Source organism: Sturnira hondurensis, unplaced genomic scaffold, assembly GCF_014824575.4.
Source record: "Sturnira hondurensis isolate 20B ecotype Veracruz unplaced genomic scaffold, ASM1482457v3 Scaffold0007217, whole genome shotgun sequence".
NCBI classification, from domain to species: Eukaryota; Metazoa; Chordata; class Mammalia; order Chiroptera; family Phyllostomidae; genus Sturnira; species Sturnira hondurensis.
Window position 1 is genome coordinate 1,755,559 of NW_028079848.1, and position 27,965 is coordinate 1,783,523.

The 27,965-nt window shown below is 48.7% G+C and overlaps 1 protein-coding gene across 2 annotated transcripts; it reads right to left on the reverse strand.

The window, feature by feature from the left end:
* Positions 1–6,218: 6,218 nt before the first annotated feature.
* SLC35A3 (solute carrier family 35 member A3) lies at positions 6,219–27,479 on the reverse strand. 2 transcript variants are annotated; one of them, XM_037051347.1, is made up of 8 exons: positions 27,207–27,479; positions 20,502–20,706; positions 15,298–15,452; positions 15,095–15,217; positions 13,476–13,647; positions 12,154–12,272; positions 10,473–10,606; positions 6,219–9,196 (listed from the first exon to the last, which is right to left on the reverse strand). In XM_037051347.1, exons 2-8 carry the CDS (start codon positions 20,686–20,688, stop codon positions 9,106–9,108), a joined length of 981 nt encoding a protein of 326 aa, XP_036907242.1. In that variant the 5' UTR covers positions 20,689–20,706; positions 27,207–27,479; the 3' UTR covers positions 6,219–9,105. The 2 variants fall into 2 exon arrangements, with proteins under 2 accessions (XP_036907242.1, XP_036907241.1); XM_037051346.1 differs by lacking the exon at positions 27,207–27,479 and adding an exon at positions 26,865–27,062.
* Between the last annotated feature and the right edge of the window lie 486 nt (positions 27,480–27,965).

Below are 27,965 nucleotides of genomic sequence, written 5' to 3' on the forward strand. Positions count from 1 at the left end.
ACAAAATATTTTCGTGCGGAAACATTTTAGTTCAGGTCCCACGTGAAGCTCTGCAGAGAAGGTGCTATGAGGCGGAGGGTGGAACAGGGTCCCCAGAGTCTTGTACTGGGTGGACACAGGGCTGGCCGGTAAGGTCACCTGTGGTGTGGTTCCCCCTCCTCACCATGGGGCTCAGAATCGCCCTTCACCCAGCTGCACCCATCTTATAATCCTCAACAGCTGGCTACTGTCCAGTCACTCAAAAGATACTGTTTGACTGGATGCTGGGGAAATGTCAATAATGAAGTTACATTCTCTGCATGCAGCGTGCATTACACTGGAGAACACACTTGCCAAGCAAATGCGAAAGGAAGATAATTGCAGATTGTGTAATAGGAGAAGCTGGAAATGAGGTAGTAAGGGAAGTTTAACACGCACCGAGTGTCCAGAATGTTCCAGGCACTGTGCTGAAGTTGCAGAGGAGAGGAAGAGGGACGGGTCTCGTCCTAACAGACGTGTTGTTTATATACTTGTGGCTTTGTATGCGATGGGGGGGTTTGAAGATTCACGAACTTTATATTAAGAGGTTGTGTGTCAGGTTTGTTGGTTACAGTCAAGAGAAACCAGTGCTGGCTAACGGAAGCCAAAGGGAATCATCTGGAAGGATATTGGGAGTTTCCAAAATTAGTGAGAAGGCCAAGAGTTAGGCTTGAAAACACACAAGAATGAGGCCTGGAAAGTTCTGGAGACCACTTAGTGAGGCTCCTTGGGCGGGAGATCTCTGGGAGGGAGGGGCAAGTGGTGGAAACGGAATATTCCCAAAGAAACACAGAGTCAGCCCCCCAACTGCACCATTTATAAAAGCCGATCTGGCTGGTGTAGCTCAGTGGACCCAGCACAGGCTGCAAACCAAAGGGTCACCAGTTTGATTCCCAGTCAGGGCACATGTCTGGGTTGCAGGCCAGGTCCCCAGTAAGGGGCGTGCGAGAACCACACATTGACACATTGATGTTCCCTTCTCTTCCTCCCTTCCCCTCTCTTTAAAAATAAATAAAATTAAGCATAACTTTAAAAAAAAAAGAAAGAAACCGCAGTTCTTGCAGATCCAAGACAATCCCAACACCTTTTTTCAGGAACAGAAAAGCCACCAGAAACCTGTATGAGGTTATTAGAGAAACAAAACAGAAATGAAGACTTTTCAATGAATAGAAAATACTACCCTCTACAACAGGGATTTTTAACCTGTTCATCTCACTAATTAGTAAAGTTCTGTGGCACACCAAAAAAGATATTTCTTGCCACAACAACAACAAAAAAGGATGATTTGGGTTCATTCACACCAGATGGCTATTGTGTCGGGGGGAAAGAGGTCAGCGCCCCTGACTGAATTTGTCAGACACTGCATGTCTTAAACATTCTTGGGGCACATCAGTGTCCAGGTGGAAATAGAAAGTAGGAAGCAGAAGAAAACCATACCCAACACTCCAGTATGAACGGAACATTATTAAATAAAGGATGGCAAACATTAAAGGGTGCAACAAATAAAAAAATGTTACATTCCATAGGAATATCTGAAATGAGAGTGGATCAAACTCAGGCAACAAACTGAAACAATAAAATCGTCTAAATTAACACCGGGTGGTGGGGGGGGAGGTATAAGAGGGTAAAGGCGGGAGACATGGTGATAGAAGGAGACTGGACTTGGGGTGGTGAACACACACACAATATGCAGATGATGGGTGTACTGTAGAATTGTGCCCCTGAAACCTATATAACGTTACTAACCAGTGTCACCCCAAAACTTCAATAAAAAAGAAAGAAGTTCATTTAAAAAAAAACAACCAAATGGCAGGGTTCTTAAAAGAGAATAATTACAAATGAAAGTAAAGTAAGAAACAGGGAGGCGAGGAATAAACCAGCTACAAGGACAAAAGAGAAAAAAAGGATCTGACAGAAAAGGAAATGGGGAAAAAAAAGACCTGGGCCTCCAGGCAAAAGACCAACCACAAGGAATGAACATTTCTAAAGGGGGGGGGGGGGAGTCACGTGGTGCAGACTTCCTGATGGTAACACCAGTCCCCGCAATAGTGGGGCAACCTTTGCAGAAAACTCCAGGAGGGTGTGAGCCAGGGATTTTATATCCAGTCAAGCTGTACTTTATTTTCAGTTTCTATTGACTTTTAGAGAGAGAGACATCAGTTTATTGTTCCAGTTACACATGCATTCACTGATGGGTTCTGGGATGTGCTCTGACCGGGAGTCGAACCTGCAACCTCGGTGTGTGGATGATGCTCTAACCAACTGAGCTCCTGGACTGCAGCTCTAGAAACATTTCAGCCATACCAGAACTCGGGGAAGAGTACCTACAACCCCTCCTTAAGTAACTTGACAAGTTTCATCCAGCTGAAAGTTAACTGGGGAGACCTCAGCTCAAGTACTGGTGGAAAGTTTTAAGTATATTTAAAGTATCTTTTATTGTATAACCAAGACAAGACTAGGGTGAGGAAATAGTCCGTATGTGGTATATGTTCTAGTCAATAGGAAATACGGCAACTAAAAAAAGAGAAGACGTGTGAAAGGCAGGGAATAAACCCGCTGGCTGTCCCAGAGGCGAGCAGGTGGGAGGCAGAGAACGTCACGCAAAGATGTCCCACCAAACAGCAGAAGCCTGGACAAGCAGATGGGGCCAAGCGCACTGCCTCAAACGTTGTATCAGTGTCTCTACTAGAACAGACAAATCTTCCCAAACACAGAATGCAGACGCAAAGCACACATGCCACACAGTGACAGAAACACGGCAAATACATCCATGTCCATACTGGTGTTTTTCAGAAGGAAGTGAAGGAAAGCCTGGAAGCTGACCCGAGTCACAGAAGACAGGCTGGGAATGGAGAGACAGGGGTGCCGGCGGGGCTCCTCCGAGCACACGTTCCGTGTAGTCTTCACTTTGGACCAGGCCAAGGCTGCACGTGTTCAAAAAGAGAACGAAAGGGTTTACTTCTAAAATTGGACACGAAACAAACGAATCGGCTGGTATCACAGCGAGAGCATCACTACGCAGCGGAGAGGGGTGTCCATTCCTGAACGCTGCAGACCTCATCCCCAGTGGGTTGGGTTGTTCTTCTGAAGACAGAGAACCGCAAAGAAACCATAAATTTGTTCCGGCACCTTTACCACGAGCCACGTTGGTATCCTAGCGCTGAAACACACACAGTACACCCGTGGGCAAGGATATGAACGTCGTTAGGGGCCGATTGTTTTCACTGTAAGAAAATAGGGGCAGATATTTTCTAAAAACCCTTGCAATGCTGCATTTTGATTGTAAATATCTACTTGGATTCACGTCATGATCTCAAGCTCTGTGCGCTGACCGGACTGGGCAGCAAATGGAGTCCAAATTCTGTTTCTTGTGAAAGGGTGAGGGGTCCTTGGAGAAGAAGCTGGTAGTGCAGGTTTGAGACAGGCAGAGGGAGCCTGAAATGAGGAGGAACTCAGACCAATGCAGCCCCATCGAGAGGACACAGGAGGTGGGGGGCCGGCAGCGATTGCCACTGGCCAATGACGTTGCAAACATGTGACCGAGGTTGACTACAGTATACTGAGTAATTGGAAGACAGGATGGTAGTTGAAAAAAGGGGCATTGGGGAAAAAAGGGGAAAATGGTCTTCTTAAACTTTTTATTTTATTGATGAGACAGCATTTTGTTGGTCCACTTACTTATGTTATTTACTGGGTGTTTCTTGTGTGTTGTGACCTGGGATTGAACCTGCAACCTTGGCGTATTGGGACAATGCTCTAACTGAGCTACCTAGCCAGGGTGAAGATGATCTCTTTTTTTAAAATATGGGAATATAAACTAGTAACTGTAGAAGAAAATTCAAGAATTCTTCAAATCACTGTTTTGAACCTCAGTGTAATGAATGACTCAGTGAAGAAACATTAATTGATGCTGAAGCCATGAAATGAAAGGCTGTTAGGAAACAGAAAGTTCCCATGGTGCCAAAACATTGCTCTAGAGATTGTTAATTACTGAGGGGGAAAATGACCTTTACATTTTGTGAGATAATGGGAAATATCTGAATGGGAACTTAGATGATACAACGGAATTCTTTTTGGTATTGAGTTTAATGAGGACACTGTACTTATTTTTGGAATATGCATGCTGGGATATTCCGGAGTGTGTGATAAAGCTGCTTTGGCAAACTCATAAGGATGACACGTGCAATGACACCCCTGAAATGCTGTCACCGAGTCACCCTCTACTAGAGTGGGATTTCAGATCTTTGGGATTGAAGGCAATCATTTCTGCTTTGCAGTCTTCTCTTCCGGAGTCTGGAGTATGTGGGAGCATCCCTGCTTTGAAGGGCTCCTCTGTGATTCCTTTTATTTTTAAAGATGGTATTTATTTATTTTCAGAGAGAGGGGAAGGGAAGGAGGGGGAAGGGTGAGAAACATAGAGAGAGGTAACACTGATTGGTTGCCTGTCGCACGCCCCCTACTGGGGACCTGGCCCACAACCCAGGCATGTGCCTTGACTGGGAATTGAACCCATGACCTTTCATTTCACAGGCCAGTGCTGAGTCTGCTAAGCTACACTAGTTGGGGCTGCGATTACCCCTGCCAGTCACTACCAAACGTCGCAGGGCACCAGCTGCTGTAAGACTTAGCAATGAGGTGTACTTGCATAGCTCTGGGGTCCCAGGATTGTGATAGATGGTACTTCGAACAAAAGAAATGTTCCCTTACCAAAAAAGAAAAACTAAAGAAGTGCTTTTCATAAGAAGATACCAAAGAAAGGTATACATTTTAAAAGTGCTCATATTCTTCTTTTAGCAATCTTTTAAAACAAAGGATTTTGTACAAGGTTACTTCACTAACACTGGTGCAAATACAATCCCTTATATAGTTTATCATTTGATCTCTATGCATTGACTTGATAGTCACAAAAGCAGCAAATATATTCAAATTACAAAGAAAATACACACCAATTACTAATTACCTAATCTTGAGGGTAGCAAAGAGATAACTTAAAACAAAAAAATGTAGGTGATAATCATCACAGAAGGAGAGAAAGTCTAACTAGTTTAAATCAAACCCCGTTCCTCTTACTTGAGCATAAGCTAGAAGATCACACATACCCTGCCTGGTGTGGCTCAGTGGATTGAGAGCTGGCCTAAGAACCAAAGGGTTGCTGGTTCGATTCCCAGTCAGGACACATGTCTGGGTTGCAGGCCAGGTCCCCCGTTGGGGGCGCACAAAAGGGAACTACACATTGATGTTTCTCTCCCTCTCTTTCTCCCTCACTTCCCCTCTTTCTAAAAATAAATAAAATAAAGTCTTTAAAAAAAGATCACATGTGATAAAAGTAACTAGGGAGGGAGAAAAAAGGCCAGTGAGTCATTTTTGATATATAAAGAGGAGCTAACTTAGGGTCCAGTACAACACAGGTGAGTTGGGAGACAAGGCAATACAGGGAGAAACTTACAGTTAGTTATGAAAATTATCTTCTTAAACCTACTAAGTAGATACCTGGATACCAAAATGATGACAATGAAATTTATCAATTTAAAAAATCCATTTAACAAAAGACCAGTTTATATATTTCTTTGAATTATGTCATAAAAATTTAAACATACAAATTACATTCCCAGGCCCAAAAGAATCTTCCTAAAGAAATAAAATACAGACATACAAATTCAGAACCCAAATTATTAAAAATTTTTGTTTAGATCACAGTAGATTCTATTCCATAATAAGCAACAGAACAAAGACACGACCGCTCCGGACAGGTGACACAGTTGGAACAGCTCGGGGTGGTGCCCCGGAGCCGCCGCTGACGAGGCCTGCACCGGGGCCCCTCCGCGTCTTCTGTTAGGTAATGGACTTCAAGAGCCAATGTTGAAACAACCAAAACATTGAGTTACAGTTATTCTTAAAACGTCCTAATTTTGCCCATGTGTCCAAAGTTGTGAATTACAGTAATATTCTGCAGGAAAAAAGTCAGGTGTATTGGTAAGGCAAGGCACACAGGACCAGATTTTGATAAAGGTGCTTTTTCTTTGCTCCTATAATTACTTTAAATGTGCTACATAGCATAGAGATTCTTAAAATGTCTTTCAATATAGCATAAATAACTTCTATAAACTTTCCCAAGCAAAGTGTGCATCCCCATGTCATTAAATATTACAACAATAAAATTGTAAATAAAATGAGTAACGCTGCACCCTGTTTTTTAAAAAAAAGACAGTTGAATGACTATGCAATGACATTTTAAAAGACCAACAATGTGACAGGTAGGAAAGGTGTAGCAATTTCTAATGAGAACAGTCAGCATCACACTGTGTCTGCCGAGTAGTTTCTTTCCAGATTCTGTCCCCTGATAATCTGGTTTAAGTACCAAACCACCCTTCCTTCTGTGGAATTGTGGTATTTAACATACACTGATGTAAACATTCAAATCTTGCATCTCTAAACTCCATTCTCCACCACAGACGCAGCCTACGCACGAGTCCTCCAGAGGGAGTCCCTTGTCACAGAACCGGTGCTTCCTGTGTGGCGCCACCTGCAGGCGGTGTTTCCCACTGTCCTCCCCACACACCAGGTTCTTAACTGTTGATGGAGCTGTTAACGGGCACTTTCCTCCCATGAATCAGCATATTTTTAGAGTGAACAAAGTAGTTGAGAGACAGTAAGAGAACTTTAAAAAGTGTGAGAATTTAGGTAAGCAAGGAGTCATCATTACAAAATATTAACACAATAAGGCTTTGGAGGTCATCAAACACCTCAACCCCTCCCCCCCCCACACACAAGGAAACTGTCATCTGTGTACACATGTGACGTGGCCTGGAAGGCAGGTTCCCCTCGAGTCGGACTGTTTTGTACGAATTGGAAAGTATGAACTACACAGCCCAGCCTCAAATGTTTTCAAGCTGACTAAAAAAGCAATGTATGATAAAAAATTGCTTTGAAATACTCATATAGACTATTTTCTATTTTCTCAACAACTCTTGATTATAATTTTATAAATTTTGTTGGGAATCTTGAAAAGTGTGTTATTTTGGACAGCTGAAAATACATCACCGCTGTAACTAACATATTGGATATCCAATCGTGCTCTTGTGTTATTTTTGGAAGTATTAATGGAGGGACAGACTACACTTGAATTAACAATTAGCGTGAGCACACACCGAATTAACATGTAATTACCCACACAGCCGTTCGCCTGGGCTGAACGTGAATCTCCTGTTCAGTCTCGAGTTCATTCCTCGCACACACGGGATTCAGACCCCACAGCACCCGAGGGAAGGCTGGGGTGTGAACGTCCTTCTTTCTGGACTGAGAGCACCGCGGGCAACACGTGGGAGCTACCGACCACACACTCCAAATGGCACTTTCACTCGGTCACCGAAAGCCAGGGAGCCAGGCTCCCAGCGGTCTGCTTGGTGCCGACCTGGAATCACCAGCAAAAGGACTGCAAGGGTTTTCTCACTGTAAACATGTTTACATTCAGGGTGAGCTGGGTTCGGCCCTGGCCTACGGGGACCAGGTCGGCGTCAGGGAAGCCGACCCTGAGGAGTGAAGGGCGCTCAAGGGTGTGACTAGTGTTTCGGAGCCAGATTCTGTCCGACCGAACCCACTAGGGAGGTACAGAACTACCTATTTCTTGCTGTTGGAATACTCTCAGAACCGGACACTTGTAAAGAAGCGCGACTCTTCTGCTCCACAGGCGACGCTGCCTGGTCAACAGTGACACTCACGCCCCAGTTGTCGGAAGCACTTGCCTGCCAGCCCGTCTCCTCACCTCTCCTATATTCTCCGTCCCTGCACAGCGGACTCGGTACCGCACGGAATCTGCAGCTTCGACTGCAGCGCTGGCACACGTGGGAAAGGAGCCACCACGTTGCAGCCCAGTGGCGGCTCCTCCCAGCAGCACGGGAGGGCGCTCACAAGTGGGACCGGAGCGTCCCGGGACGGTGGCTTTACGGGAGGCCTGCGGAGCAGGCCTGAGTGTGGGGTCAGAGGGCCATTTAAAATGATGTGGCCTCGAGGCCGCCTGGAATGTCTCCAAGAAAAGCCATTTTGGTCTCAAGTGCATGAGGTCAGTCCTACTGCTTGGTGGTGGTGGTGGTTTTTGTCAACAGTGTAGATTGTACGGATCAGTGGGTAAATGCTCATTAAAAACATTCTAATTCTGTACAGCACATGCTCTGATAGTTCAAAACTCTCCAAATGGAGATACTGGATAATAATTACTTTATTTAAATTATTAAACGAGTACTTAATCCCTTTAAATTACATATTAAAACTTTAATGGAACAGACGCTGAAATTCAGTCTAAAGCACTATTAAAGATTCATCTGACTTACAGAAAGAAACGCAATTGCGTGAAGAACACAGCGCCATCAGTGGAAAAGCAGGGCTCCCACGGCCCCGGGGCCTCCAGACCGCTGTGCACGGCAGCGACGCCCCGCAGGCTCCTTGGGGGACGTAGAGAAAGGGGTGCGTGCCTCTCTCTGCGTGAAACTCAAACCGACTCATGCATGTTGTTCCCTGACAAATCAGACCCAGAATGCCACTCCGTCAATTTGGACGCAGCGGAACAAAGACCATCTCGCCATCCTCTGCTGACCGATTTTGGTGTAAGTATGGGAATCTTAGGGATGTGTGGATGTGTTTCAGGTCACACTTCTGCTCCTTCACAGCCTTACAGGTAATTATACTTTAAAACTCTGAGCACGCCACGTGGCCTGGTACAGCAGCACAGGAAGAGGGAGACGCAGCCACTGAGGCAGTGACACGGACCGGCTTGCAGAGGCTCGGCTGACACGCGTTGCCTGTGCTCTCACAAGGACGGCCCAGGCCATGCCTGCAGCGATCAGAGCGGTAAAATCTTTCTAACCTCAGGTTTCAAGTTGCCTCCACTAACTGATCCCTGGAAACACTTTCAAGTTTTGATTTCTAGATGCATTAGGCATTTTGTGACAGACATACATAGTTTACCCTCAAACATTCATGTTTTCAAACCACCTGGACACTATGACTAGACCCAGCGGGCCACCCCGAGGGTCTGCAGGAGTCCCCCGAGTCTGCACCTCGCGGGCACAGCCAGTGACAGACGGCGCTGGACTACGCCTTCGTGGGATTCCCTGCAGGCCTGGGGTCGTAACCATACAGGAAGGTCGCCGCTATGACGAGGACGGCTCCGAGGAAAAAGACACTAAAGGGTGAAGAAAAATGAAGAGGACAAAATCAGACGAAAGGCCAAACACGTCCCTTCTGTTTCTCCACTATAACAACAAGTCTAATTTGCGGGGAAGTGACCCAGGAAGGTGACCACCAACCCTGTGCTCACTGCGTGCCAGGCACTCAGCGGCGTGTTCACGCGCGTTGCCTCTGCAGCTCCCAACCGCCCTGTGAGAAAGCAGTGGTGCCTGCTCGTTTTCAGTCCACCTGCGGGCTCGGAGCTCTGCAGCGTGTGCGGGACTTGCTCCCGGTCCCATGGGCCTCAGGGGAAGAGGAAGGCGCGCCCAGGCTGGTCTGGCTCCAGCTCCACCCGCCATCCCCCCACTGTCTCCCAAAGTGAAGGTGTTTCACTGCATCTCATCTCAATGTGCCTGTCGCCTGCAATACACTGAGTAAGAGCTCAAGTTTTTAAATGCATTTGAAAATATAAAGAGAAATCTGCATTCTTTTCAAGCCAAAGTAAATTTCAGTTTAAAATCCAAGGTAATGATAGGCAAAACGCAGGACTAATTTTTTAGGATGCTTTAAAAAAAAAGGTTAAATGCAAGGAGGCGAGGTTTTGTCTTTATTTTACCCATAAACACAATACTTTACAATAAACTGGAAATGAACTTAAACTGGACATAAACTAGAATACCAATCCTAACTTTTGATGTGTATATTTTTCAAAAATAATTAAAACTTCAAAAAATTTTAAATGTAGCCCTGGCTGGTGTAGCTCAGTGGATTGAGCGTGGGCCTGCAAACCACACGATTGCGGTTCGATTCCTAGTCAGGGCACATGCCTGGGTTGCAGGCCAGTTCCCAGCAGGGGACTCACGAGAAGCAACCATACATTGATATTTCTCTCCTTCCCTCCTTCCTTTCCCCTCTAAAGATAAGTAAATAAAATCTTTAAAAAAAATTAAATGTCACTATATAGTTAATTTTATGACTTTACAGAACTTAATACCTTTTTAATCTGACTTCTACATGACTTTTTACTTTGGGGAAAAAGGCCCATTCATATCTACTGGGAAAATTCTGGCCAGAAGAATTTGTGTAAGAAATTTTCCAGTGCAAGATTTTTTCATGCATTTAATTTGAAACCTTTTAAAAAGATAGTTAAGTGGGTATCTGTTACTAATTACATGTACATGATTTTTCAAAAGTTGTAGTAAAACAAATTTTTTTCAGATAAAATTGTAAGAAAAATACTTATTTTTCTATGTCCTTTTGGAGAATTAAAGAAATAGAAAAGAGGATATTACCTGGTTGGCACAAAATCCTGTAGCCAGAAGTACGATATCAGTGTTGATAATATTATGGATAAAGAGGTTGCAAACCCTTTTAAAATATTATCTGCGTACTTTATAACAGCAGCGATCACAAGACCTCCGAGTGCCTGCAGAAGTGTTAAGAGATTATTTTAAAAACAAGCATATACAAAGCTGCTTTTCCAACCAACGCCGGTACTCAGCGAAGCTTTACGCTTTTGTCCCGTGCGTGTGACCCCGCCACGGCAAGGGGTCTCCCAGCCAGCAGCCCCCTCGTCTCCAAAGCTCCAACCTGACAGAGCAGCGATCAGTGTCCCCTCCAGTCAGTTGTCACGGAGTGTGATCGCCTTACGAGTAACATACCCAGCCTCGTCCAAGGTAGTACAAACACCCCTGATCAGACAAATGGGGAAAGACTGTCCCCCAATTAGTGCAATGTTCTTACTTTTGATTAAAAATAAAGTACAGCCTGGAAGTTACTTCACTAGCCTTTCAACAGTTTCCACATTCACTTTCTTCCTCGTTTTTCCCTATCCTATTCCACCCTTCATTGTTATCAGCTAGTTTTTTTAAAGCAGTTTTTTTTTTTTTTAAGAGTATAGAAAGAGCTTTCTACCAAATCCCTCTCAAATTCCGCCTGTGGCTGCTCCAATAATGAGGTTTCACCGCACGCCATCATCTTCCTTCCGGCCAGCCCCCACGTCTGGGGGCGCCACCCCAGCAAGGGCAGCTTTTGCAGTCACAGCTTTTGCCGACGGGGCGCCCCGGTGATGCCCAAGTTCCAAGACGCCTTCGCCGTGCTCTGTCCAGCTGTCTGACCATTCCCCGTGGATTGCTGCTACCTGCTGTACCGAACTCTGTTCATTCTACTCGTTTTCAGCCACTGCTCGAAAGAGGAGGCCTCCCCCTTTGCTAAGATAAAAGCTGGCGCACATCACCTCTCCTGGCTTACCCCGCACCTACTTCCCAAGTTCACTTATCCTTGCCCCTTCTCCCCTAAGGACAGAGGTGTCCCTCCTGCTTCGGAAACCAACTGCCCTCCACTACCTTGACCCGCCCTCCACAGGAACCTGGCTCCCCACAGTGTCCCGTACCCAGCGTCACAGACCGCTAGAGGCCAGGCAGTCTGTGCCTGCATCGACATGCCCTCAGGGGGCTCAAAGAGACAGAATCACGCCCACCCCCCCCCCCACCTGAACAACTTCGAATGACATTGTGCAGTAATTTTGCTGGAATACACCAACGTGAAACTACGATGAGAAGTGTGCACCGTTCCACTCAGACGGCTGACCACAGACTGNGACAGAGTGCAGTAATTTTGCTGGAATACACCAACGTGAAACTACGATGAGAAGTGTGCACCGTTCCACTCAGACGGCTGACCACAGACTGCGGCGCCAGGAGGGCTGGGGCAGCAAAGTGAGAAGCCACACTGGCCGGCAACCTCAGCCCCGCTACCCCTAAACCTGCATTCTCATCACGCTGACCTGAGACACGCATGCCCTGTCTCCACAGGGGGTTCCCTTATGGCCCGGGACCAGGCCCCCAAACAGGCTGGGGGCCATGAGGGAAGCCGGGGGCCCTCCTCCTCGCGACAGCACCCTGGGAGCCGCTCCGACTCCCCAAGGTGAGACGAAGCTCACTGGCCTCAAATCCAACACCTCAGATGCTTCACCTGAAGAGCGACGACAGTCCAGGTCAGGCGGCTGTACCCCTGGAAGAACCCGTCCTTCGACACCAGCTCCCCATCGTAGACGTACACGCCCATCAGGCCAAACAGGCTCCCGAAGAAACCTGCGCAGTGGGCAGAGGGCTCGGTCAGTGGGGGGTAGGGTGGGGGGGGGTCTGCCCGCGGCCCGCCCAGGGGTTCTACACTGTTCTGCTTTGACAAAATGTAGCTGCTTATACCGTCTTCTACCTGGATACTTATATAATTTAACAAAAGTATACTTAGCACTATAAGACAAAAACATGCGAATGTAAGAACAGGGATTGCCAATCTTAGAGCACAGAAAATATGGTGCGTACATCACAGGACACTTGGCCGGCCCATTCAAATGTCCGTGAGAATGCATCTCGTATCCTCCTGTTGCTGGACGGAGGTTTTCATACATTCACACACATGCCTGTTCCTGCAACTTCAAGTCACTACGATTTATTTACGTGTCCTTCCAGAACTCTGAGCAAGCTCACCATTAGACTGTGCGATGAGGTCGAACTAATGAACATGAAATCCACGAAATACCAGAGAATCATCAATCTTGAACGGGCCTTTATGTTTATGTTTAATTCAGAAAAATTTCGGGCAACACACACAAACCTTGAGTATTTTTTTCTTTTCCAATACTTGCATATTTATGCGAATAGCTGACACATCAGTGCTTGCTACACGCAAGGCATTTTCTCCTAAATAATTCACACGTATTATCTCATGTAATCCTCATGGCAACATACACAGCACTACAACTGAGCCTATTTTACAGGTGGGGATGTCTAAGTTATTGGCAACACCCTCTGGGAACAACGCAGCAGCCAAGGGTACGGCTATTCAGGCTCCAAATGGGCAGAACCGGCTTTGTGTCATCGACCTGAAATTCCACATTCTTTTTTTTTTTAAGATTTTATTTATTTACTTTTATAGAGGAAAGGAAGGAGAGAAGGAGAGAAATATCAATGTATGGTTGACTCTCGTGCATCCCCTGCTGGGAACTGGCCTGCAACCCAGGCATGTGCCCTGACTGGGAATCGAACCGCGATCGTGTGGTTCGCAGGCCCACGCTCAGTCCACTGAGCTCAATCCAGCCAGGGAAAATCCCACATTCTTGAATAAAAGGTATTCATGTAAAACACAAAAGTTTTACAAAGCCAAAACCTTGCCAGATACTTGGATCGACAGCACATTTCATGCAAAGGCTCACTTATTTAAAGAGATCTAGAAGACTTTACAATGATACATACAATCACTTTAAAAAGTACCAGAAAGTACTTAAAACTCACCCAGTTGAATGTTTCTTATCCACACCGACTGTTTGGTCTCCTTTAAGATTTTCTCGAAGTAGACCCCGGCAAAGCCACTTGAGAAGCACGCGGTGAGGACTGCCATGAGGCCTACGAACTGGGAGCCCGCCGAGAGCTCCTTCGGGTCCAGCTCCTGGGAATCCGAGGGCCACTGGACAGAATGAACAACAAGCTGACACCCAGTCCCTGGGGTTCCACACAGTGTGCACCCAGGGGCCCCTCTCACCCAAACAGCCGCTGCCACACTTGCAGGCCACGGAGGACAGTTTTGGAAAGACGACCTTGGAATCATCCGCCCCCCAAAGTGACATCCCTGTTAGAAATCGTAATCTCAAACGCTGCCCCAAACAGGAGGGAGTGAACCAGCACGCGGCGGCCCAGGGCAGAGGGCTGGGGCGGGGGGGGCGGCTGCATCCTGCCCCTCCGCGTTCCTGGAGCCAGCCACCTGCCGGTCACCGTCAGGGTCTGTGTCGAATCCACGTTCCACCCCCCCATTCATTACTTGATATTTTGATTTAAAATACTTCATTTTTAAAATACTTCATTTTAAAAAACACCTACTTCAGCCTACCCTAAGTAACATCTATGAAAATATGTGTTTGACATGCCAGTTACACTGATACCCATTTGAAATATTTATGAAGAACAGTTATCAAGATGCGCATACACTACCCTCTGGGGAACGTGATGGGGGGGGCAGCGGCTCTGAGGGCAGGAAGTTGGCAGGACTGGGTTTGCTTTGAGACGGAACCACAGGGGGGACTCCTAGAGGCTGGGTTGGGGGACAAGCCCGACAGAGGTGAAAAGAAATTGGCGAGGAGCCAAAAGATCACAAGCGAGCCCAGCAGGCAGGCGCTGGGTGGGGACTGATGTGGAGACGGACAGGACAGAGCCTGGAAGTCTGAGATGCAGTGCCGGGGAGGGCTGGGGGACAGACCGACCGGCTGTGCAGGCGGAAGGAGGAGGCTGGGACCGCACCCTGGCTGCGGAAAAGACCGGCAAACCCCAGCCAAGCCCAATGGAGTTTCCTGGGTGAGGCTGAGGGGGCAGCAGGGTTCCAGAATCACAGATGTGAGGCTCCCGGGATGAGCAGAGCTGCCGACACAGACCAAGGAGCCCCTGGCCCGCGGGTGCTGGGAAAGGCCCCCAGAACGGACGGCATCTCTGCACGTCAGGGCACGCCTCAGCGAAGCAGTAAGCCCACCAGGGCACCAGCATCTGCAGGGAGGGTGGAGGTGGAGGATGCTGGGACGGAGACCATGAGGAACCACTAGGAAGATGGGCAAAGAGCCAGGGAAGAAGGGGCCAGGGTGGTAAGAAGGGCGCGTTGATGGCCTCCGGGCCCCAGGCAGCCAGAGAACGCCAGCCCTGCTTGCCACGCAGGGCCCCACTCCCCTCGCCACATGGCTCCTTTCTCCGTGCCCGACTCTGCATCAGGTGCAGATGTGCCATCCTGCTCAAAGGAAGCCTCCCAGACATCTCAGTGGGGAGAGCGAGCATCTATTTGCCCCAACAGACAAGAGACCCCCTCGCCCCGCACAGTAAGGAAGCGGCAGAAACCACGACACGATGGAGGGGCACTCGTCCCGAATAGTTACCTGCACAAAAGCGACTCCGGTCATCAGGATGACCAGGGACAGCCACTGGTACACCCCTAGCCTCTTACTGAGCATGGACACAGAAAACAGTGCCGTTGTGAGGATTTTCAGCTGATAGGTGACCTGGAAAAGAAAACAGCCAATGTTACGATTGACTGTTGATCTGCTGCCTAGAAGGACTATTAGAAATGCATTTTCAGTACCTGATAGGTAGCTGCATCTAGATTGGACAACGCCACATAGAGCAAGTTATTCTGAAGAGTGTATATCCCTGACGGAATAGCAAGTTTAAGCGTTTCCATGGGTTTATTAATAATTTCATCATGAAGTATTCGATTCAGTGCTCTCAGACTACATTCTAGAAAAAACAAGAAATAGGCAAAGTCAGTCATTAAGTAACTCTGAGCAAGTGACATACCCTCTCTCAAGACCTGTTTTCTCACCTGTAAAAAACGGAAATTGGACGACATGTTACGATGCTTTAGGTCTAATTTATATGTTTAATAATGCTGATTTTCCAAATGTTAAATGTTGTAGGGTGGCATATTAAGAGCATTGTCCTTACATTCTTTCACGGGCAAATACAAGTTAGGTGTACGGAAGTACTTATGCACATCCGTGCAGTATGTGTTTGTGAGAACCAAAGCTCAAAGCACTACTTCGTCAGCCCCGTCGACTTCCTTCATCACGTGACATTGCAAAAGCGTCTATGCTGTGCATCCCGTGGTCTCACCAGCTGTCCCACCCATCTGCAACTGCGAAGACTGTAGTTGCAGTCAGTCCGCCAGGAGGTGCGACCAGCCTCCGATAGGAGACCCAGCCAATGGCAGCCCCACCCCCTCCGTCCCCCCCCATAGGGACCTGCCTCTCAGTCTGCAGCTGGCCTCACTGGATCTCGTATATGAACGTTTTGCATTTTAATGTGTGCAAAATCACCTATTTTTCCACCCCAGTTTATTTCTATCTCATTTGAAATCATTCACAGTACCAGGGTCATGAAGTTTTGTGTTTTAAATATCAATTTTTGTTTTGCAACACACACTTGTATATCGGCTCTTTTTATTTTTTAAATCCTCACTGGAGGACATGTTCATTGATTTGAGAGAGGAAGGGAAAGAGAGTGGGAGAAGGAGAAACCTCGACGTGAGAGAGAAGCACGGGTCGGTGGCCTCCTGTCCGCGTGCCCCGGCGGGGGTGGAGCCTGCAACTGCTCAGTGCACAGAACAGCGTGGCAGGCGGGCGCGGCACCTGGCCGGGGTGGCTTTTCTTTACACCCAACATGACTCTGCACGGGTTGCACGGTGGGACATGGTTTGCGAAGTGTCCCCTGGTGTTCCCAGTCCCCACTTGGCACTGTACCTGTCACAAGGTAGCTGACAATGCTCCCCGTGCTGGACTTGACGTCCCCATGATGGTTCTGTGACCGCCAACCTGCACCTCCCCATCCCTTCACCTCTTTCGTCTGGGCCCCAACTCACGTGCCCCTGGCCATCAGCAGCTTCCTGCGTCTGTGAGGCTGCGTCAGTGTCGTTCATTCACTTATTTTGTTCAGATCCCATGTGAGTGAAATCATGTGGTATTTCTCTTTCTCTGACCATTTCACCAAGCATAATACCCTCTAGGTCCATCCGTACCGTGCAAATGGTAAGAGTCAAGTCTTGTTTACGGCTGAGCAACATTCTCTTGTGCATCGGTACGATGGCTGCTGTGTCCCCTCGTCTCCTGGGGGGCACTGGGGCTGCTCCCGAGCTTGGCTACTTACTGTGAACCACACTGCCGCGGGCAGAGGTGCAGATGCTATTTCCAGACAGTTTTCTGGTTCCTCTGGATGCAGTCCCAGCAGTGGGATCGCTGGGTCAAGAGGCAGCTCCGTTTTTACTTTTCTGAGGAAATCCCACACTGCTCTCCGCAGTGGCCGCACCAGTCTGCATTCCCACCAACAGGGCACTGGGGTCCCCTTTTCTCCACATGCTCTCCAGCACCTGTTTGCTGATTTAGGATGGCCACTCTGACAGCTGTGAGGAGACACCTCATGGTGGTTTCTATTTGCATCTCTCTGATGATTAGCAAACGTTGTCTTTTCAAATGTCTGTTGGCCACCTGCGTGTCTTCTTTGGAGAAGTGTTTATTCAGATTCTCTGCATGTTCTTAAATTGTACAGTTTGTTTTCTTGGTGTTGAGTGGTATCAGTTCTTTATATTGGATGTTAACCCCTTTATCCAATGTACCACTGGTGACTATTTTCTCCCTACTTGATGTGATTTCCGCCTTCGTAAATGTTCTGAGACTTGATTTGGGGGCTAACGTGTGGTCCGTCCTGGAAAATGTTCCGTGCGCTCTCGGAAACAAGGCACATTCTCCTGCTTTGGGGTGAAATGCTCTGAAGACATCAGTCAAATCCATCAGATCTAATGTGTCACTTAAAGCCAGTTTTCTTGTTGATTTTCTGTCTGGAAGATCAATCCACTGACATCAGCGGGGTGCTAAAATCCTCTCCTCTGGCGGTTATTAGCGTCGCGCTCTTTCTCTGGCCGTCGACATTTGCTTCATATGCTGTGTTTCGGGGCCCTATGCTGGGTGCATAAACGTTCATGAGGGCTGTGTCCTCTTGTTGTAGTCTTCCCTTCACCATTAGGTAGCGTCCTTCTTCATTTCTCAGTAATAATAGGCTTTGTGTTAAAGTTACTCTGTCTGACATAAGTATTGCCACCCCAGCTTTTTTCCATTTCCATATTATGAAATATCCTTTTCCCTCTCAGGTGGGCAGCATACACATGCATCTTGCTTTCCTGACCGTTCAGCTGCATGGTGTCTTTTGATTGGAGCATTCAATCCATTTACATTACCTGTCAACATGTCAATCTTTAACCCCCTAGAATTTACTTTTGCGCGTGGCGTCTCTCTCTGTGCTCTGGCTCACTGACAGCTGTTTTTTTACTGCATCTCTCCGTGACACCAGCTGCTCACGCCAGGGACGCCTTTGGCCCCACCGTGCTACGTGAGGGGGGCCCTCCACTCACCTAGACTTGAGCCAAGGTGCACCTTCTCTGTGCTCCTGTCTCGTGGTCGTGGTTTCGGACTGCCGTGCTGGTGGCCCCTGCAGCTGCCCCCTCCTCCCCATTCTGCCCTGGGAATGCTGGGAAGACTGCAGGGCGTGGCCTCCAGCCTCCTTCTCTTCTCAGCACTAAACGAGCCGTCTCGCCCAGTCTCTGACTTGAGAGCAGCAAGTGCACTAGTCCCTGAGCTCCGCCTGCCCACATTCTACTATGACACCTCGATCGGATTGCCTCACAGGCATCCCAAATCTAACGTGGTCCGAAGACAAGCCTGAATTTCCCCCAATCCACCTTCTACCCATCGTTCATGGCAACACCCATTCACCCAGTAACTGCATCTGAAAACCTGGGAATTATTTCTCACACTCGACTCTTCGACTTCCCTAACCTTCACACACCGAATCCACTAGCAAGTCCTGTCAGCTGTCGCTCAGAAAGGCACCCCTCGAACCCCGCCCTCTCTAACAACGTGTCAGAGTCACCACAGCTCTCGCCTGGGCTGGGGCCACAGCTTCTGAACTCGGTGCCCTGCCCCTGCCCCTGTCCCCCTGTCCCGTCCATGCAGCTGCCCCGCTGGTCACTCTGCACGCGGACAGAGCACATGTTAAACATCTCGATGACCTCTCTCTGCTTCTACAGTGAAACCGTAGCCAACAAGGCTACCCTGCATCGTCCGCGTTCTGAACACCAGTCCCGTCTCTCTCTGCTCCATTCTGCTCCAGACCAGTCTGCGCCAGCCCCCCAGGCCACCAGGAGCGTTCAAAATAGACCAAGTCTACACACAGCCCAACTCGACAGGGGGCAGACTCGAGTAGGCATGTCTCTAGTGGTGTACAAATGGCCAATAGGCACACGAAAAGAGGCTCAACATCATTAGTCATTAGGGGAATGCGAATCCAAACCACCACAAGAATCTGTTTCAAAAAGTACAGAGCGCTGGGGAGGGCCAGGGAAAGCTGGAATTCCCGTCCAGCACTGGCGGGGATGCAAACCACTGCCGCTGCTGCGTGTCCAGTCGGCGCTGCTTCAGACTTCAGACCCTCGAGCGCAGCATCGCTTGCGGGGGTCCGCCCCACAGTGTGCGTGCAGAGGAAACGGAGGGGGGGACTCGAGCGGGCCCTCGTACGCCGACTGCAGCCTCATTCGCTGTCCATCGCAGCACTCTCCACCAGAGCCAAAGCTCGGAGCAGCCCGTGTGCCCGTCAGCACACGAATGGACAGAACGTCATACGCAGACGCACACACAGACACACAGTGGAACAGTGCTTAGCCGTAGAGAGGAATAAAGTTCTGATACATGCTCCGGCATGGACAAACCCTGAAACATGCTAAATGAAATAAGCCACACATACAAGGAGACAGAAATATCCAGAACAGGCCAACTCATAGGGGTGGAAAGCAGCTTGGGTTCCGAGTTGGGGGCGAAGGGGCAGAGCAGTCACTGCCCACCTGCCCAGAGTAGCTGCTCAGGTGCTGAGGCTCGGAAACACTGCTGACGGTTGCGTAACGTTGTGACTGCAACTGATGCTATCCATCTGTGCATGTAAGATGGCTAAAGCTCCAGGCTTTACACATGTGTACACATGTACACACGTACATACACCCTCAAAGCCGCACATTTTACACATGTGTACACATATGTACACACATGTGGCTTCAAAAATAAAGCAATAAACTAAAAAATCATTGTGTCACACACTTTAAAAGTCAGTGAATTGGCCCTGACCAGTGGGGCCCACCGGGCTGAGCAGCATCCCGCAGAGCACAGTGTCACCGATGTGATCCCGGTCAGGACACACGCCTGGGCTGTGGTTGGGTCCCAGGTCAGGGCAAGTACAAGGGGCAACTGACTGACATTTCTGTCACATCGACATTTCTCTCTTTCCCTCTTGTTCTCCCTCCCTTTTCCTCTTTCTAAAAATAAAGTAAAATCTTAAAAAAAAAAACCCAGTGAATTACATCGAACCTGAATTATATCGCCACAGAGCTGTTGAAAAAAACCTGCTGGACTAATTAATACAACCGACTTTCATAAAAAAATGTGACTCCTAAATTTCTGACAATTTCTGATAATTTCTACAGAATTATAGAATTTGCTCTTATTCTCAAATTACTCTAAATATAAAACTAGAAGACATGGAAAAGATATAGGTTAGGACAAAATGCCTTTACTACTACACTGAAAGTGTCTTAATAAAATGAGAAATACTGAAACATTCTTAATCCAGGGTATCAGCACAGTAGGTTCACATGTGTAGTTAACACCTGAGAGTCACGTACACGCCACAGACGCACAACCCCAAACAGTTAAATGCACTTCAGTGACTTGAGAACAAGCCCCTGACACCTACTGTTGTCCTTGTAGACTAACAGAACACAGGCCACTATCTTCAGGAGCTCGGCCACGACCACGGCCGTGGAAGAGAGGTAGCGAGGTCCCTCCTCTTTCAAAGTCCTGGAGTAGCGCATCGTGAGAACCAAACTGGTCGTCTGAAAGACCAGAATCCCCAGGGACAGGTATTTGAGGTTGGCAGACATTGTTTTATCCGCTTCTGCCTGGAAGACAAACAAGCAGGGCAAACAGACCAAGTTAGAACACACAAAGGCCAGCCCTCCGGGACCAGGAGCCGCCAGGTCCCGGAAAGGGTGGGGACGATCACAGGGGCCGTCCTTCCTGCTCTGGCCTGAACACTGAGGGAACACCCAGGAAGCCCGAAAGGTGAAGAAAACAGGACAAACTGGCTGGCGACCAGGATCTTGAGCGGTGAGCCAGCAATGAACTCCCTGGAGATTCGTTGTCACCTGTGACTCTCACTCTGGGTGCTACAGCAGTTTGCAGCCTGGAAACCCCCCCCGCCCCAGGGCAGATCAACAACAGAAAAGCCCCCAAAGAAGCCCATGTCCCTGGCCAAAGGAATGGGCCAGAGACCACAGCCCTGCAGGATGCGGACCCTCCCAACTGGGTGCGTGTAACCTGTGGGACCACCCCCATCCTGCATTAATGACAGCGGGGGTGGCAGGCCTCCCCGCACCCCAGGAACTGTGCCACAGAGACTGCGGGCAGAACCCTGTCACGGGCAGGGGAAACGTCAGCCGAGAGGCAGTACGTGCCCCCTCCCCAGGGGCTGCCTGCTAATACAGAAGGTTTAGGTGAGAGCCATGGTCGCATACTGTGAGCCAAATGTCCAGGATGCAATCCAAAATGTGCGTATTCATCACACCAAGGAGCAGGGAACAATCTCCATGAGGATGAATAAGGACAGTCAACAGACGGTGACAGAGCAGACGTGGACGCCGGAAGTACCTGACGGGAGCTGCCACAACCATGCACCCAGGCCAGGGAGGGTGGCTGGTCTCGGAAGAACTTCAGACTCACAGAGAAGCAAAAAAAACAGTGTAGGAGTTCTTTACCCATTCTTAGGCTACCCACCAACATTTGGGGTCCTTTTCCTTTTAAACATTAAAAATTTTTAAATGTTAAAATTTCCTTAAGTTTTTTTCAACAAGTAGCTTCTAAATATTCTATAAGCCAGAAGTACTTTAAGCTATTTTGTAAAACTTAGTATTTTATGATTTCTCAAGTCTCTCCCAATTCTAACACTAATACACGCACACACACACTTCTATTCACCTAACTCCAATTTCTTCATCTAAAAGTCCTGTCTGGAGTTTTAGATTGTAAACTTTGAGTGTATATATGTATGTATAATATGTAATAATTAACTATTATACAGTTATTAGTACGTGACTACTGTATTACACTAAGAACATCTAACTGTGACCTTTGGTGTGTGTGTGTCCTACAACCCCGCCGATTTTACAAACAATCACACTGCCAGGACTTCTGAAAGTCCCACCAGGTTTTGTAGTCACTCTAACAGACCTTGTACTTGCTTCCCAGTCATTATTTTCCCTCTGGACTGTTAGATGAGTCTGAGGTTTATAAAGTCAGTTTTATTATTTTTAAATCGCTCTCACCTCTACAGGGAAAAATGTCCAACAAACTTCATGTAAGCGCATTCACTTGGGTTTGCTGAGCTTGGATAATAGCGTGATTAGAATTTACTCTAGCATTTGGTTCCAGAAATACTAGTAAGCTTCTTTAGGATTCAAAGTTCTTGGTGACTGTTGACAGCCTTAAGAAAGAAGGTTTGTCCAACACATTAGGAGGCGTATTCTAAGTGCACTCGATGTGCATGTAATCCCAAGTCCCTCATTCTCACTGGCGGAGTGGCCACCTGCTGTACAAGCTGGTCAGCCAGGTGCACCGCCGCACAGGCATCCCCTGCTCACCACTCCACACCACGTGCAGTGTGTCAGTGGTGCGCATGACGGCAACTGTCTGCCCCCAAACCAGTCAGGGTCAGGGGGAGACTAGCGGTTCATGCCCTCACTAACCACACTAGGGAGGCATTCGCTGAGTTCTGAAACCCCCCAAACACCGTGCACTAACACTTTCTACTCATCTTTGTAAACACAGACAGGTCCTTGCAGGTGAACTGAAAATCGGTCTGGCCGCAGACTTGCTTGCGTCCAGGAGGTCGCCCTGCGTGTGTCTCACCCTCGGGTCTGTGCACCGAGCCCATCGGTCTACAAGGGCAACCACGTGGGTATTTTGCTGGTATATGTCTCCAGCCACTAAAAGTCCTAAAAAGCTAAATGCTCAGTCTGTGTTTTAAAATAACACAATTTATAGACATGAAACTCTGCAAATCAATTTTCCTTCTGTTATAAGACACTACATTTCGACCTTATCACTTTTAAAGGGAGCTAAATTTACAGTTTCGAAACACCAGTCCTGAAATACAGTCCCTAAGGACAACACGATAATCTGCTAGAGCGTACACAAAAGCACACAAGTTATAAAGAGCTGTGCAAACGTACGCCCACATTACACACCGGCCAGAAGCAGGTGTTGGTGCAAACACACGGAAGAAGACACACTCAGAACTGCCGTGGCCTCCGGTGCAAGTTGGTGCCCCTCATGCCCCAGGAGGCCGCGGCCTGTAACCGCACACGGATGACGGCGAAGCCCATCACACCGGCCCCTCCTCCAACTACCCGGGAAGCGGACGTAGCATTCTCAGAGAGTACTGAGCGTAGGTTGTAGTTGGAATCCACACTAACCTTGTGGAAAATAAAGAAATCTTGCTTTTTATAAAAGTGAGATAAAGAGGGGTCCAAGGTAATCCCCACTCTCGGCATGTTCAGTTTTCTTCCTGTGACAGGAACGACGACTTCCACTGAATTCCCCGCCCTCCCCGGGGCTGGGAGAAGAGCAGGGTCCGGCTCGGACACTCCGCAGCCGTCCGTCTGCACGTCGGTCCCCATCACAGTCTGAATCGGGCGGCTCTTCACTGCCTCTCCTGCCCTCTCTGCCTCCAGGTGTCGGGTGACTACCGATATGACATAATCCCAACTTTCTGTAGGTTAATTTTTACCTTGGTCTTTCACAGCCCAAGGAATTTTCATTGCTACATTCAGGTAAACTAAATATTTCTTCAACTATGTAAATATAAAACTTATTTACATTTTAATTTTTCAATTAAAAACTGTTCGGTGTTGACGTTCCCATAACAGCGGTGATTTGGAGACGTCACTGCAGACGAGTGGCCTCCCCACGCCCCCTCCCCCCCACACTCTCCTGCCCACTCCTTCCTACTCCGGTCATTTCCTGCCGGTCATTTCCTGCCGTGCCGTCCAAGGTAGATAGAAATCCCACAGATCCCACAAAGAACAGACACTGGTGTAGAAGCCGGGAGGGGTCCACCAGCGCCAACCTTCAGTAAAGGTTGAAGATTAAGGAGATTGGGGGCGGAAGTTAAAAAAAGAAAAGAAAGGTGTCACTCACAGGAGTCGCCGTCAATACTTAACAAGCCCTTGCTGCGGTCAGGCACTGTGCTGAGCCCTGGGTGCGCAACGAGACAAACAGAATGTGTCTTGGAGCCTGCCCTCCTGCGTGGAAGACACATGCTATTCGAATAATTCGGGAAATAGTCTGGTCCTGGCCAGGTGGCTCAGTTGGAGCGCCGTACCATACACCAAAGGTTGCTGGTTCAGTCCCTCATCAGGGCACGTGCCTTCGTTACAGGTTCGACCCCTGGTCAGGGCATGTACCAAGATTGTGGGTTGGATCCCTGCTTGGGGTGTACACAGTAGGCAACAGATCGATGTTTCCCTCTCTAAAGTCAAGTATGTCTCCTGGGGCGATGCTTAAAAGAAAAAGAGTCTGGCTATGACATAGGGTGCAACAGACAGATACGGGTACCTCGTATTAAATTATGTCAACGTGCTTAAACTCCAACACCTTTCCCCCAACCCAGGAGACACTGGCAGTTTATCACGCCAAGGGAAACACTAAACTATTGCCTGTAACCAAGACTGACCAAGTTGCCATCACAAACATTGGAAATAAGCACATAATGGTGTTCACTGGTTGCTTCTAGGTCAGCTAGAAAACTTGGAGGAGGAAAAACGACAATGAACTTGAGGCCCAAATTAACCACCCAAGGTCTAAGGACAGAACTGGAAAGCTTCTATGACTGCCCTAAAATATCTTCGTATCTCCTTTAGCAGCAAAGCCAACGTATCTGAAAACCAAGTCCAAAGTCTGATCCTGCGTTAGCCTGTAACAAAGAGCGAATTTACAACTTCACAGAGTCTTGGGATCCTATATTCTCTGTATGCTTACAGCCTCTATATTCTAGCGCAGGACCCAATGTAACAGCACATGTATGCTTGAGTGTTGTTGGCAGGCTGAATGATGCCCCCAACCTCAAATAGGTTGTAATCCCCGAAACCTGCACTGTTACCTTATTTGGAAAAGGGCATTTTGCACATGAAATTAAGGATCTTGAGATGGGAAGAGTATCGTGGATTAGCTAAGTAAGGACTTATGCCAACACAAATGTCCCCAGAAGAGGCACAAGAAGAGGACACAGACCACGAGCAGAGAAGGCATTGCGAAGATGCGGCAGAGAGACTCACTGGAGGTGCTGGAACTGAGGGCTACAGTGAGCCCCAAGGCTGGAAGAAGAAAGAAATGGACTCGTCCAGGGCCTCCGGAGGACAGGCAGCCCCGGACACTGTGAGATCAGCCCAGTGGTATTAGTTCGAGTCTCTGGACTCCAAACAGCGAGAGAACACTGAGGACACGCTTGCTCTTCAGAGGGTTGAAATCTAATGTTAAGCTGCCCACTCATATCGCTCTTAAACATACATGTTTATACACTTCTGGTTTTCTCTTGTGACCTGCCTTTCATGATAGGGTCTTAGCTAAGAACTCAGAAGAGTAGAGAAAATTATTTTCCTTCTCCTACAGGGGGAGAATAACTACACTACCTCAAAAATGTGTTACTAGGCCCCAGTACAGTCCTAAAGCACAGAACAGAAAAGCACTTTCAAATGTGAGACTGTGACTAAAAGTCTGCACGCAGGTCACACGAAACACAGGAGCTATCTTTGCCTCCAGAGCGCTGTAAATGTTTAGTTGTTCCATGATTTAATTGAGCAATTACTTATCAAGAGTCTCATCTATCTTAAACACGTTCCTCAAGTACTGAAATGGTAAATCAAGTTAAAAGATAACAATGACTTCTTTTGAAAAGCTTACATTCTAGTAGGGATAAATTTCTCAAATTGCCATAGTACAGTGCAAATTTAGCAAGTATTGTAATATTTATAAAGCCCAACACACAAGAGAAAAAGAGTGTTCCAGACTAATGGCAGACTGCAGAAAGCTTCATGAGAAGGTGACATTTAAGGCCTTAAAGAAGAAGTAGAATTTCTACAAGGACTGTAAAGAAGGCTTTCCTTGTAGGAAGAGAGGATGTAAGCAAAGACCAAGGCGGGCAGGCATAGAGTACACCAGAAATTACATTTCAAAGTAACTCCTCCAGTTTGCGTAAAAATTAGGCTATGTAAGATAAAATAATGTAAAAAAGAAAGAAAGAAAGAAAGAAAGAAAGGGGCACACTGATCCGATTGGAGCCATGGACAGCTCCCAATTGTGAAGGGTTTGGAGTACCACCCTACATAATTCGAATTTACTACAAAGCCAACAGTCACTGGGCATTTCTGAGGACAGAGAGACGAAAGACAGCCTAAGACTTCCAGCTTTAAGAAGCAACACGGTGGTGGGGAGTCTGGAAGGGCACAGGCCCAGGGCAGCAGGCCTGGTTTGGAAGCCACTGCTCCTGCGCGGGTAAGAAGAGAGAAGAGCCGACTTAGCCTGGAGGTGGTGGGGAGGAGGAATGGAAGAACTAAACTTGAGATGCCAAAGAAGTAGGACCGAGACTCTGGAGGAAAATTAGGGATAGGAATTTACAAGTCATCCCCTTAAAAGGAAACCACCCGAGCTTCCCCGTGAAACTGAGTTAGGGCCCCAAGGGAGAAACTACTTAATTTGATTCCCCCTCCCCTAAAAAACTCTGGTTCCACTCTTAAATACTGCACGTAATAGAACATAATAAAAGAGTTTTCTCCTATAATGTAATGAACTGGAAGTGACTTACTAAGCAAGGTCCCTTGCTACATTTAACAGTGTTCTTTCACTCATTCGATCCGACGTTCCGGAGCGCTGTTCATTTGCTAAAGGAAATAAGTTAATGAAAATCCTGCCCCCCTCCCCGCCCCCCACACACAGACACGCTGAGCGGTTGCGACGGAGCTCCCACCTGGCCGGGGATCCCACCCGGCCCCCGCACCAGCCTTACCAAGTCTGGTAGTCCCGCGGCGCCTGAAGCGCGGAGCCCCGCGGGTGGAGGGAGCACCCCGGGGGTCATGGCAGGTCGCCGAGGGCCGCCCACCCGCCGCGCGGCCGCGCACGCCTCCGACTCTCAGGCGCACACCGCAGTTTCCCTTCGCCTGACACACCCCTTTCCTCCGGCCCCTTTCCTCCTCCACCCAGCACATTCCACACGTCGTCCCGGGGCCCACGGCAAGTCACTCCCTCCACTCCCGCCCCAGCCGCGCTCGGGCTCCGGGTCCAGGCGCTGTCCGACGCCCGCGGGCGGAGCGCTCAGCAGCGCGCCTGCCCCCCCTCCCCCGCCGCTCACCTGCGGGGCCGCCCAGCGGGCTGCGCGCTCGGGCGGCGGCGGCTCTGCTCCGCCGGGCGCCCGGGGCTGCTGTGGCCCCCGGGCCCCCCGGGCTGCCCGCGTCCCCTTCCGCACAGCGCCGATCGCTCCCTCCGCCGCCGCCAGCCCGGTGCGGCCCGGGCGTTTCCGGGTTCCCGCGGTCCCGTCGCCCAAACGCTCCGGCTTCCGCCGCGACCCGCGCGACGCCGTTCCCGACTCCGTTGTGGCAGCCACGGCTCGGCTCTTGCGGGCTCCGTCCCGAAGGCGAGGCGGCCCCCGGTACTGGCGTCAGCGTCGAGTCACCGCCGCCTGCCACCCGTGTCCGGTGGCGGAGGTTCCGAGATGTTGTTTTTGCCAAAGGAAAGGCCGAGTCTTTGCGGGGCAAAGGCCTTTATTTATTGCGGGGAGGCCGGTCCAGGGAGCAAACCACCGCGGGCACGTAGGAGTGGCAGTCACTGACCGCAGGCGTTTGCTCTTGGCCTTTGCAAGATGGTCTACCCAGGAGCTGTCCCAAACCCGCAGCCTTTCCTGCTGCCTTCCTCCCAGGGTTCTGAGCTCTGCCGGCGAAGTTACTTACTTCATTGTATTCAGAAGTGCTTCGTATCTATCCCCCACCCCCAACACTGGCCTTGAGGTCGGAACTAGCCTGTTTATCTCTGCATCTCCAGCACTAGCCACAGTGCTCAGCACCCGATAGAAACTTAATACGTGTTTCCTGAACTGAGCTGAGCTGAGCTGCTG